General features: G+C 36.9%; 1 protein-coding gene across 1 annotated transcript in view; it reads right to left on the bottom strand.

Annotated features, from left to right (window-relative positions):
* The window catches only part of CLNK (cytokine dependent hematopoietic cell linker), a gene marked incomplete at both ends in the record, with an annotated part of 142,703 nt that overhangs the window by 75,167 nt on the left and 53,599 nt on the right, over nucleotides 1-13,937 (bottom strand). Inside the window, 2 exons of the mRNA XM_081249704.1 lie at nucleotides 1,897-1,994; nucleotides 3,272-3,413. Of these exons, the coding sequence (XP_081105830.1) occupies nucleotides 1,897-1,994; nucleotides 3,272-3,413 (240 nt within the window). The remainder of the gene's footprint in view (nucleotides 1-1,896; nucleotides 1,995-3,271; nucleotides 3,414-13,937) is intronic.

The following is a 13,937-nucleotide window of genomic DNA, read 5'->3' as shown; positions in this document are numbered from 1 at the left end:
TTTTCAAAGCACTCATCACTTGACATATTGTCTTTGTAGCTATTATTTATCTATTTATTTATCACAGGCCTCCTCCCACTAGATGTACGTTTCATGAGAGCAGGGCCTTGGTGGTTTACTGATGCCTATAATTTTGTCTGGTCCATGGCAGGCACCGAACACATATGTCTTGAGTGAATTTGTTGAGTGAATGATTCAAGTGTTTAGCTTGGTGTCTGTGTTCAGTATTTTATCCCTCATCTTGCTCTCCCAATCTCTATTGGCTGTGTTCTGTGTAAATGACATTATTTGGTAAAATTTGTAGTATCCTTTTCTTGTCAATATTTAACAGAAACGCTCAAGTTAAATAGGTAAACTATTTGAACAGATAATGCACAAGGAAGATGTGTTATAAATATTCAAAAGCATGTTCACACTCACTAATAAATGTGCTACAGATTTAAAAAAAGAACAGTGAAATCTCTTTTTTGTTTTTTAAAATTATGATTAAAAATGTAATATCCAGTTTTGTAATATCCAGTGAGAATTCTATGAGGTGGAAATTGCAACAAAGGGCTTCCAGGAGGGTAAATTGAAATGATTTTTCAGGAAGAAATTTTACAATATGTACTAAAAGCATTTAAAATGTTTTCACTCAGTGGTTAAGTAAAATAATTAAAAATCTTATAATGGGGAGTGATGTATCTGTAAAGATTATGCTTATTAATGCTTGTTTTGTCACAGGGGAGATTGTTTTATGACTGAAAGTTAATGTGAAAAGGAAAGAAAACTGGTATACACTATACAATAAAGACTCCCTTGCATGAAACATATCAGCATAGAAAACATAGACTTGAAATGTACCCAAAATGTTATGACTGATAGCCCTGAAACCCCAGGGATGATTAATTTGTATTTTATGCATTTCTGCATTAAGAAAATTAAATATTAGCAAAAGTATTATTACAAATAAAATTCTATATGTGTTTAGAGCATTTACATTTGCAAGATATTTTCATAAGATTATCTTTTGTGGTCTCAACAGCTTTTTGAAGTAAGCATGGCAGAGATTTTTATTCTTATTTTTTAGGTGGGTTTACAAAGAGGCTCAGAGAGGTTGTTTGACTTACTGTCGTCACTTGGTATCTGTAGGGGATTGGTTTCAGGAATCCCCATGAATATAAAAATCTGTGGATGCTCAAGTCCTTTATATGAAATAGCATAGTATTTGGAAATAACCTACACACATACTCCTGTATACAGTTGACCCACGAATAACATGAGTTTGAACTGTGTGGGTCCACTTATACTTGGATTTTTTTCACTAAGTACATACTATGGTACTACTCAATCCTTGGTTGGTTGAATCATCTCTAGATCACTTATAATACTGAATACAATGTAAATGCTATGTAAATAGTTGTAAATACAATGTATATACTACGTAAATACTTGCTGGCATGTGGCAAATTCAAGTTTTGCTTTTTGGAACTTTGTGGAATTTTTTTTTTTAATCCTTGGTTGAATCTGCAGATGGGGAACTGGCAGTTATGGAAGGCTGTACTTATTACCACATAATTAGCCGTTGGAATCTTTGGGCCTAAAATCTGGGCAAAACGATGTTATTATCAAAAAGCTTTGAGTTTAAATTCTGCTTCCGGAGAACAGGATGAGCATTAGATGAGGTGCAGGTGAAAGCCTGATGCCTGGCTCACAGGAAATCTTCAACAAATGTTCTTCTCCCTTCTAGGCTTATTTACAGGACCATGAGCCCACCAGTCTAATCTCCCTGCATCTCACTGAGCTTGACCTGCTCATCCCCTAACAAGATGCCTTGAGAATGAGAGATGGTGAAGCTCTTGGCTGCTAAGATGTGTTCTCTATATGTTTGGTTCATACATTCAAGCCTTTACTCACTTCTTCCAGCCTCATCCAGGTTTGCCTGTCAGTGGGGATAGAGGTCTTGGCATCTAAGGAAAGGGGCGTGTCCATCACACCCTTGAAATAACGTGTATCTGTGAGAAGAGAAAAAATTTAAGATCATACTTTACATGGCTCAGCATATTATAATTTATAAACTATTTGCCTATCTACAAACTCATTGACTCATCACAATATAGGTATGAGGCAAGTCATTCTACTTCCACTTAACGGATGAAGAGACTGAGGTTCAAAGAGGAGAAGTCACTCCTCTTGGTCCATACACGTAAATGTCAAAGTCTGGACCTGAACATTCTTCATTCTCTTATCCACTTGGAGAATTCTACTCATCTGTCAAGGCTTGGGCTGTGTCATGCCCTTCGAAAATCTTCCTAGACACCTGCACACCACCCCTGGCTCTCTTTTCCATGTCATATACTTAACATATGCTTAATTATATACTTAACATAATTATATACATTATCTACTTAACTTATTCTATCATACTTATCTGTTTATCTGTCTTTCTGCCATTAGATTGTGACCTTCCTGAGAACATGGATTATGCTTTGTTTATCTTTATGTCACTTGATCAATCTTAATGTGATAACTGGCACACTGTAGATACTCAGTAAATGCTTGCTGAGCAAATGAAGAAAGGAATATCATTACTAGTTACAAGGCGATTCTCCCCAGTAGATTCATTTCAATAAATCAGGCTCTCAGAAATAACAAATGCTTTCTCTTTTCCCTTACAGCAGTGTGCTTTACCTAAGGTTCAGAGAACTTGCTGGAGCTGCCCAAAGCACCCCAGTTAGAAAGAGGCAAAGGTGGATTTGTAATAAGGTCTTCTTTCTCTTAAAAAGCTTGGCTTTGCTGCCATGTCCTAGTGCCACTCATATGCTGGTTACTGGCAAAGCATATCAGCCATATTAAAAAGTCTTCCTTTTTACTGTAATCTCCTCTATGCAAACTTTGGTTTAACAGGGATGTTGCCCACATTCCTGCCAGTCAATCTTCTGTCATGCTCGTCAGTTATTTCTAGGACGCAAGATGAGCATCATGATAATAATAACCAATAGTCAAAGAGCTCTGGTTAAGTCCTCTGGTGAGAACTCAGCATGCATCATACATGTGATCTTCAAAAAACACTCTGGGGGTAAGTTCTCTTATTATGAACCCTGTTTTCTGATAGAGAAAATGATTTTTAGATGCTTGCTCAAGGTCACACAAATCTTACTTACTATGTCTAGTAAGACATAGAGGCATGATTTTAAACTAGAGCTGTTTAATTCACAACCTGCAGCTTTAGTTGCTATGCATTATTGCAGCACGGACATGAATTTTTCAGATTTCAGACCCCAAATGTTACCCGCATATTCAGATTCCTTTATAGGCCTGGCTGGTAAAATTTTCACTGATTGCCGTGCTTCTACCATATGAACCTCAGGGTCTTCATAGTCCTCATCTGTGTGGCCTTTTGCTCCATCGAGGCCTGCTGCTAATTTCCTTCCCTAAGGAGGGAACATTTGAGTGAGTCAAGGAAAGGTACAATAATGACAAAGATTATAGACTACCATGCTAGCTAGGGGAGTAATATCGATTCTCTTAGCTTGGAGTTAAAGATTTGAGAGTCTGGGATCTGAGGCAGTTAAATTCTTGTAGTAGGCAGAATTCTAACGATATCCCTAGAATGACATCAACATTATGATGGAGTGAGACACTCCCTTTGTCTCTCCCCTTCAATCTACAACTAGTAAAACATCCATAACTCAACAAAGGTTCCTCTGCCCAAGACACCAGGACTCCAGAGAGATCCACATGTTTTTACATCTGAAGGTAGGTAGATTGGAATACATAGAGAGGGTAGAATCAGGGGAACAGTAGAGGTGGTGCCCATAATCCCGACCCCCAGAAAACCTGGTGGCAGCAGCAGAGGTGGTACACTACTCTAATTTCCTGGTTACAGTGGTGCCCATGGCCACAAGGAACTGTACAGCAGCAGCAGCAGGACCTGCAAACTCCAGGTGTGCCTGTGATTCTGGCAACCCCTGCCCATGGCTCCCCATCCCTTGCTACGGTAGCATTGCCGATAACTCAAGCAACACTGGACATGAAGATGCCAGTAGCAGCAGTGACATTGATATCAGCAAGGCACCAGTGATCCCAGAGGCATAAACTGCAATGACAAGGGCACCAGTGAGAACTCTGGTAGAGGCAGAGGAGGGTGGAAACTGCTGATTCTCAAATAGAGCCAGAGGCAGCTCAGATAAGAAAAAACAAAAATGTGCTATAGCAGCACCTACTGAAAAACAAAAGAAAGGTCTCTAATTACCAATCTGTGAAACTGTTAGAATCAAAGTAAACAAAGTTTTACCTAAACAAGAGAGCTGTTTACTACTTCAAATGCACTGGTAGAGGGACAACTCATCAAGCACCATGAAAAACCATGGTAACACAGTATCACAAAATGAATATGAAAATTATCCAGAAACCAAATTTAAGTCACAGGAGACTGTGATCTAACTGATAGAGTTAAAAATAGCTGTCATGAGGAAACTCAACAAGCCATAAGAAAACTCAGAAAGCAATTCAATGAGCTCAGGAATAAAACCAATGACAGAAGGAATACTTTACCAAAGAGACTAAAACTCTAAAAAATAATCAAACAGAAATTCTGAGCTTGAGAACTCAATAAATGAGATGAAGAATACATTTGAAAGCATTGGAAATAGAGCAGATAATGTGGAAGAGAGAATCAGTGAGCTCAAAGATAGAAATTTAAAAATGATTCAGGTAGAAGAGGAGAGAGAACTAAGATTTTTTTTTAAATGAAGAAATTCTATAAGAACTATCTGATTGCATTAGAAAAAAGCACCATAAGAATAGCGGGTATACCAGAAAAGGAAGAGAGGGAGAAGGGAGTAGAGAGCTTATTTAAAAAAATAATAGCTGAGAACTTCCCAAACCTGAGGAAGGAACTGGATATACAAGTCTACGAAGCTAATAGAACACCTAATTATCTTAGTGCAAAAAGACCTTCTCCAAGACACATTATATTAAAACTGCCAAAAGTCAATGATAAAGAAAGAGTATTAAAGGCAGTGAGGGAAAAAAAAGACAGTAACCTACAAAGGTATTCCCATTAGGCTATCAGCAGACTTCTCAGCAGAAACTCTGTAGGCCATGAGAGAAAGAAATGACATACTCAAAATACTGAAAGATAAAAACTGTGAGCCAAGAATACTCTATCCAGCAAAGTTATCTTTCAGATATAAAGGAGAAATAAAGGCTTTCACAGACAAATAAAACCTGAGGGTGTCCATCACCACTAGACCTGCCTTACAAGAAATGTTGAAAGGAGCTCTTCTACTTGAAACAAAAAGGTAAAAGTATACAAAACTTTGAGTAATGTGATAAATAGAGAGAATCAGAAAATTGCAACTCTATATCAGAATTGGTTGTTAAACACTTAATTATAGCATAAAGGTTAAAGGAGAAAACACTAAAAATAACTATAACTACTTAAATTTGGTAATGAACTCACAACATAAAAAGGGATGTTTTTGTGGCAACAAAAATATGAGGGGGAGAAGAAAAGGATACAACCTGTATAGACAAATGAACATAAGACTAAACAATATGCTACTGAACAAATATTGGGTTAATGGAAAAATTCAAAGGAGAAATTAAAAAAAAACACATGAGGACAAATAAAAATGAAAATATGACATACCAAAACCTATGCATGCAGCCAAGCAGTACTAAGAGGAAAGGTAGCAATATAGGCCTACCTCAAGAAATAAGAAAAATCTTGAAGAAATAATATAACCTTATACATAAAATAGCTAGAAAAAGAAGAGAAAACAAAGCCCAAAGTCAGTAGAAGGAAGAAAATAATAAAAATCAGAGCAGAAGTAAATGAAATAGAGAAAAAAAGACAACAGAAAAAGATGAATGAAACTAAGACCTGCTTCTTTGAAAAGATAAATGAAATGGGCAAACCTTTAGCTAGACATACTAAGAAAAAATGAGAAGGCTTAAATAAATAAAACCTGAAGCAAAAGAGAAGTTACAACAAATACCACAGAAATACAAAAGATTATAAGAGAGTACTATGAATAGCTATATGCCAACAAATTGGATAGCCAAAATGAAATGGATATAAATTCTTAGAATTATATAACCTTCCAAGACTGAATCATGAAGAACTAGATTTTCTGAATAGACTGATCCATAGTAAGGAGATTGAAGCAGTAATCAAAAACCTTTCAAAAACAAAAGTCCAGGAGACATTCAAGATAGAGGAAGAGTAAGATGTGGGGATCAGCTTCCTCCCCACAAATGCATCAGAAATACATCTATACATGGAACAACTCCTACAGAACATCTACTGAACACTGGCAGAAGACATTAGACTTCCCTCCTAAATATATATATTTTTTCCATTTCCTCTTTTTGTGAGTGTGTATGTGTATGCTTCTTTGTGTGATTTTGTCTGTATAGCTTTGCTTTTACCATTTGTCCTAGAGTTCTGTCTGTCGTTTTTTTATTTTTTATTTTTTAGTTTAGTTTTTAGCACTTGTTACCATTGGTAGATATATTTTTTGGTTTGGTTGCTCTCTTCTTTCTTTCTTTTTTTAATTACTTTTAAATTTTTTAAATTTTTAATAATTTAAAAATTCTTTATTTTAATAACTTTATTGTATTCTATTATATTTTCTTTCTTTCTTTCTTTCTTTCTTTCTTTCTTTCTTTCTTTCTTTCTCCCTTTTCTTCTGAGCCATGTGGCTGACAGGGTCTTGATGCTCTGGCCGGGTGTCAGGCCTGAGCTTCTGAGGTGGGAGAGCTGAGTTCAGGACATTGGTCCACCAGAGAGCTCACAGCTCCATGTAATATCAAATGGTGAAAGCGCCCCAAGAGATCTCCATCTCAACAGTAAGACCCAACTCCACTCAACGAGCAGCAAGTTACAGTGCTGGACAGACTATGCCAAAAAAACTAGTGAGACAGGAGCGCAACCCCACCCATTAGCAGAGAGGCTGCCTAAAATCATATTAAGGTCACAGACACCCCAAAACACACCACCAGAGGGGGTCCTGCCCACCAGAAAGACAAGATCCAGCCACATCCACCAGAACACAGGCACCAGTCCCCTCCATCAGGAAGCTTACACAACCCACTGAATCAACCTCAGCCACTGGGGGCAGACACCAAAAACAATGGGAACAATGGACCTGCAACCTGTGAAACGGAGACCCCAAACACAGTAAGTTAGGGAAAATGAGAAGACAGAGAAATACACAGCAGATGAAGGAGCAAGGTAAAAACCCACCAGACCAAACAAATGAAGAGGAAATAGGCAGTCTACCTGAAAAATAATTCAGAGTAATGATAGTAAAGATGATCCAAAATCTTGGAAATAGAATGTAGAAAATACAAGAAACGTTTACCAAGGAACTAGAAGAACTAAAGAGCAAATAAAAAATGATGAGCAACACAATAAATGAAATTAAAAATTCTCTAGAATGGATCAATAGCAGAATACCTGAGGCAGAAGAATGGATAAGAGACCTGGAAGATAAAATATTGGAAAAGACCGCCACAGAGCAGAATAAAGAAAAAAGAATGAAAAGAATTGAGAACAGTATCAGATACCTCTGGGACAACATTAAACACACCAACATTCAAATTATAGGGGTCCCAGAAGAAGAAGAGAAAAAGAAAGGGTCTGAGAAAATATTTGAAGAGATTATAGTTGAAAACTCTCCATATATGGGAAAGGAAATAGTTAAAAGTCCAGGAAGCACAGGGAGTCCCATACAGGATAAATCCAAGGAGAAACATGCCAAGACACATATTAATCAAACTATCAAAAATTAAATACAGAGAAAAATATTAAAAGCAGCAAGGGAAAAGCAACAAATAACATACAAGGGAATCCCCATAAGGTTAACAGCTGATCTTTCAGCAGAAACTCTGCAAGCCAGAAGGGAGTGACAGAACATATTTAAAGTGATGAAAGGGAAAAACCAACAACCAAGATTACTCTACCCAGCAAGGATCTCACTCAGATTCAATGGAGAAATTAAAACCTTTACAGACAAGCAAAAGTTAAGAGAATTCAGCACCACCAAACCAGCTTTATAACAATGCTAAAGGAACTTCTCTAGGCAGGAAACACAAGGGAAGGAAAAGATCTGCAATAACAAAACCAAAACAGTTAAGAAAATGGTAATAGGAACATACATATTGATAACTATCTTAAATGTAAATGGATTAAATGCTCCAACCAAAAGACACAGACTGGCTGAATGGATAAAAAAACAAGACCCATATATATGCTGTCTACAAGAGACACACTACAGGCCTAGGGACCCATACAGACTGAAAGTGAGGGGATGGAAAAAGATATTCCATGCAAATGGAAACCAAAAGAAAGCTGGAGTAGCAATTCTCATATCAGACAAAATTGACTTTAAAATAAAGACTATTACAAGGGACAAAGAAGGCCACTACATAATGATCAAGGGATCAATCCAAGAAGACAATATAACAATTGTAAATATTTATGAACCCAATATAGGTGCACCTCAATACATAAGGCAAATGCTAACAGCCATGCAAGGGGAAATCAACAGTAACACAATCATAGTAGGGGACTTTAACATGCCACTTTTACCAATGGACAGATCATCCAAAATGAAAATAAATAAGAAACACAAGCTTTAAATGATACATTAAACAAGATGGACTTAATTGATATTTACAGGACATTCCATCGAAAAATAATAGAATACATTTTCTCTCAGGTGCTCATGGGACATTCTCCAGGATAGATCATATCTTGGGTCACAAATCAAGCCTTGGTAAATTTAAGACAATTGAAATCATATCAAGCATCTTTTCTGATGACAACGCTATGAGAGTAGATATCAATTACAGGAAAAAATCTGTAGGAAAACTACTAAATAACCAAGAGGTCACTGAAGAAATCAAAGAGGAAATAAAAAAATACCTAGAAACAAATGACAATGAAAACACGATGACTGAAAACCTATGGGATGCAGCAAAAGCAGTTCTAAGAGGGAAGTTTATAGCAATACAATCCTACCTTAAGAAGCAAGAAACATCTCAAATAAACAACCTAACCTTACAACAAAAGCAATTAGACAAAGAAGAACAAAAAAGTCCCCAAAGTTAGCAGAAGGAAAGACATCATAAAAATCAGATCAGATAATAAATGAAAAAGAAATGAAGGAAACAATAACAAAGATCAATAAAACTAAAAGCTGTTTCTTTGAGAAGATAAACAAAATTAATAAACCACTAGCCAGACTTATCAAGAAAAAAAGGAAGAAGACACAAATCAATAGAATTAGAAATGAAAAAGGAGATGTAACAACTGACACTGTAGAAATACGAAGGATCATGAGAGATTACAACAAGCAACTCTATGCCAATAAAATGGACAACCTGGAAGAAATGGACAAATTCTTAGAAATGCACAACCTGCCAAGACTGAAGCAGGAAGATATAGAAAATATAAACAGACCAATCACAAGCACTGAAATTGAGACTGTGATTAAAAACCTCCTGAGAAACAAAAGCCCAGGACCAGATGGCTTCACAGGCAAATTCTGTCAAACATTTAGAGAAAAGCTAACACTTATCCTTCTCAAACTCTTCCAAAATATAGCAGAGGGAGGAACAGTCCCAAACTCATTCTATGAGGCCACCATCACCCTGATACCAAAAGTAGACAAATATGTCACAAAGAAAGAAAACTACAGACCAATACCACTGATGAACATAGATACAAAAATCCTTAACAAAATACTACCAAACAGAATGCAACAACACATTAAAAGGATCATACACCATGATGAAGTGGGGTTTATCCCAGGAATGCAAGGATTCTGCAATATATGCAAATCAATCAATGTGATAAACCATATTAACAGACTGAAGGAGAAAAACCACATGATCATCTCAATAGATCCAGAAAAAGCTTTCAACAAAATTTAACACCGATTTATGATAAAAACTCTTCAGAAAGTAGGCAAAAAGGGATGTTACCTCAACATAGTAAAGGCCATATATGACAAACCCACAGCCAACATCATTCTCAATGGTGAAAAACTGAAACCATTTCCACTAAGATCAGGAACAAGACAATGTTATTCACTCTCACCACTATTATTCAACATAGTTTTGGAAATTTTAGCCACAACAATCAGAGAAGAAAAAGAAATAAAAGGAATCCAAATCAGAAAAGAAGTAAAGCTGTCACTGTTTGCAGATGACATATACTATATATAGAAAATCCTAAAGATGCTACCAGAAAACTGCTAGAGCTAATCAATGAATTTGGTAAAGTAGCAGGATACAAAATTAATGCACAGCAATCTCCTGCATTCTTATACACTAATGATGAAAAATCTGAAAGAGAAATTAAGGAAACACTCCCATTTACCATTGCAACAAAAAGAATAAAATACCTAGGAATAAATCTACCTAAGGAGACAAAAGACCTGTATGCAGAAAACTATAAGACACTGATGAAAGAAATTAAAGATGATACAAACAGATGGAGAGATATACCATGTTCTTGGATTGGAAGAATCAACATTGTGAAAATGACTATACTACCCAAAGCAATCTACAGATTCAGTGCAATCCCTGTCAAACTACCAATGGCATTTTTCACAAAACTAGAACGAAAATCTTCACAATTTGTATGGAAACACAAAGACCTCAAATAGCAAAAGCAACCTCGAGAAAGAAAAACGGAGCTGGAGGAATCAGGCTCCCAGACTTCAAACTATACTACAAAGTTACAGTAATCAAGACAGTATCGTATTGGCACAAAAACACAAATATAGATCAAAAGAACAGTATAGAAAGCCCAGAGATAAGCCCTGACACATATGGTCACCTTATTTCTGATAAAGGAGGCAAGAATATACAATGGAGAAAAGACAGGTTTTTCAATAAGTGGTGCCAGGAAAACTGGACAGCTACATGTAAAAGAATGAAATTAGAACACCCCCTAACACCATACAGAAAAGTAAACTCAAAATGGTTTCAAGACCTAAATGTAAGTCCAGACACTATAAAACTCTTAGAGGAAAACATAGGCAGAACACTCTATGACATAAAACACAGCAAGATCCTTTTTGGCCCACCTTCTACAGAAAAAGAAATAAAAATGAAAATAAACAAATGGGACCTAATGAAACTTAATTGGGAGAAAATATTTGCAAATGAAGCAACTGACAAAAGATTAATCTCCAAAATTTACAAGCAGCTCGTGCAGCTCAATATCAAAAAAACAAACAACCCAATCCAAAAATGGGCAGAAGACCTAAATAGACATTTCTCCAACAAACACATGAAAGGATGCTCAACATCACTAATCATTAGAGAAATGCAACTCAAAACTACAATGAGGTATCACCTCACACCAGTCAGAATAGCATCATGAAAATATGTACAAACAATAAATGCTGGAGAGAGTGTGGAGAAAAGGGAACCCTCTTGCACTGTTGGTGGGAATTTAAATTGATACAACCACTATGGAGGACAATATGTAGGTTCCTTAAAAAACTAAAAATAGAACTACCATACGACCCAGCAATCCCACTACTGGGCATATACCCTGAGAAAACCATACTTCAAAAAGAGTCATGTATCACAATGTTCATTGCAGCTCTATTTACAATAGACAGGACATGGAAGCAACCTACATGTCCATCAACAGGTGAGTGGATAAAGAAGATGTGGCACATATATACAATGGAATATTACTCAGCCATAAAAAGAAACGAAACTGAGCTATTTGTAATGAGGTGGATAGACCTAGAGTCTGTCATACAGAGTGAAGTAAGTCAGAAAGAGAAAGACAAATACCGTATGCTAACACATATATACGGAATTAAAAAAAAATGTCATGAAGAACCTAGGGGTAAAACGGGAATAAATACACAGACCTACTTGAGAATGGACTTGAGGATATGGGGAGGGGGAAGGGTAAGCTGTGACAAAGCGAAAGAGAGGCATGGACATATATACACTACCAAACGTAAGGTAGATAGCTAGTGGGAAGCAGCCGCAGAGCACAGGGAGATCAGCTCGGTGCTTTGTGACCACCTGGAGGGGTGGGAGGGGGAGGGGGGAGGGAGGGAGATGCATGAGGGAAGGGATGTGGGAACAGATGTATATGTATGACTGATTCACTTTGTTATAAAGCAGAAACTAATAAAAAAAAAAGAAATCAAATTGAGTCATTTGTAGTGAGGTGGATGGACCTCGAGTCTGTCATACAGAATGAAGTTAAGTCAGAAAGAGAAAACAAATACCGTATACTAACACATATATATGAAATCTAAAAAAAAGTAAAAGGTTCTGAAGAACCTAGGGGCAGGACAGGAATAAAGACACAGATGTAGAGAATGGACTTGAGGACATATGGAGGGGGAAGGGTAAGCTGGGACAAAGTGAGAGAGTGGCATGGACATATATACACTACCAAATGTAAAATAGATAGCTAGTGGAAAGCATCCACACAGCACAGGGAGATCAGCTCGGTGCTTTGTGTCCACCTAGAGGGCTGGGATACGGAGTTTGGGAGGGAGACGCAAGAAGGAGGAGGTATGGGGATATATGTATATGTATAGCTGATTCACTTTGTTATAAAGCAGAAATTAACACACCATTGTAAAGCAATTATACTCCAATAAAGATATTAAAGGAAAAATGAGCAAATCGAGTACAATACATTAGGATCATACACCACAATCAAATGAGATTTATTCCAGGGATGGAAGGATAGTTCAATCTGCAAATCATTCAACATGATACACCACATTAACAAAATGAAGGATTAAAAAATCACATATTGACTTCAATAGATGCAGAAAAGTATTTGACAAGTTTCAACATCTGTTTATGATAAAAACTCAATAAAATGAGTATAGGAAGCATATACCTTAACATAATAAAGGCCATATATGACAAACCCACAGTTAACATCATACTCAACCAGAAGTGTCTTAACTGAGATCATGAATGTAAAATTTTTATCAAAATACCTGATGGTCAGCACTCACTAAACACTAGTTGTAAACATTATTATGACTGCTACTGTGATAACAACTACTATTAAAAAAAGCTTGAGATAAGAGAAGGCCACCAATCATGGTTTGTTCTCCTCCCTTTAAAGTCTCTCTAACATTTGTTAAGTACTTTATATGTGTTAGGTGCTTTCTGTACTCTATTTCATTGTATAAGCAGAAATATCTATGAGGTGATTTTACTATAGTGTAGGAACCTGGAATAGATAGGCTTGAGTTTAAATTCTAGGTTGACATTATTCTCATTCTCAAATATATTTAGACAAGTGCTTTATTAGTCCCAAGCTCCCAAATGTATGTCTTTTTTTTTATCATCACTCTATCAAAGCAGTTTGGTAAAAGTAAAGACTAGTTACAGGATGAGTCTGCTTTCCAGGTAAGCAATAGCACGGGGGGAACTCACCAGACCCCTATCTGGAGGACATTTTGGGCCCCACTTTGGCTCAAGGCAACTCTGCTCATTCCATGAAAAGGTGTAGAATGCAATTTAGTAAATCTCTGTTCTCCATGGGACAGCATAAAGAAGGAGATGGACCCACTGAAGACAACAATTTTGACTTTCAATGTGCTAGCCCTTGATTTTCCCAAGTGCTTCCTATGGAAAGCAAGGCTTGAGTCTTACATGAACAGAGGAATCAGGCAAGTTTTGAAGGGCCCGTTTATCAAACATAAGGAGTTCAGGTGCAGGAGACCAGGGACCAACATAGTGATTTAAGAGTAGGAACAGGTTAGAGGGGAGAGCTTGGTGACCCAAAGGAAAAAGATTACATCACTGTACACAAAGTTGGGGTAGAAACATTTGCATACTTATGTTCATGCTGTGCCCCCAGCAACAGGTCATTATAGCCCTGAAACCCTGCCTACTTGGTCTGTTCTCAGGAGGTAAGCAGGGATCAGACTGGG

This window comes from Mesoplodon bidens (genome assembly GCF_964165515.1).
Source record: "Mesoplodon bidens genome assembly, chromosome: 1".
Classification (NCBI taxonomy): domain Eukaryota; kingdom Metazoa; phylum Chordata; class Mammalia; order Artiodactyla; family Ziphiidae; genus Mesoplodon; species Mesoplodon bidens.
The sequence above is the reverse complement of the archived record's forward strand: the minus strand, read 5'-3'. Positions and strand labels throughout refer to the sequence as shown.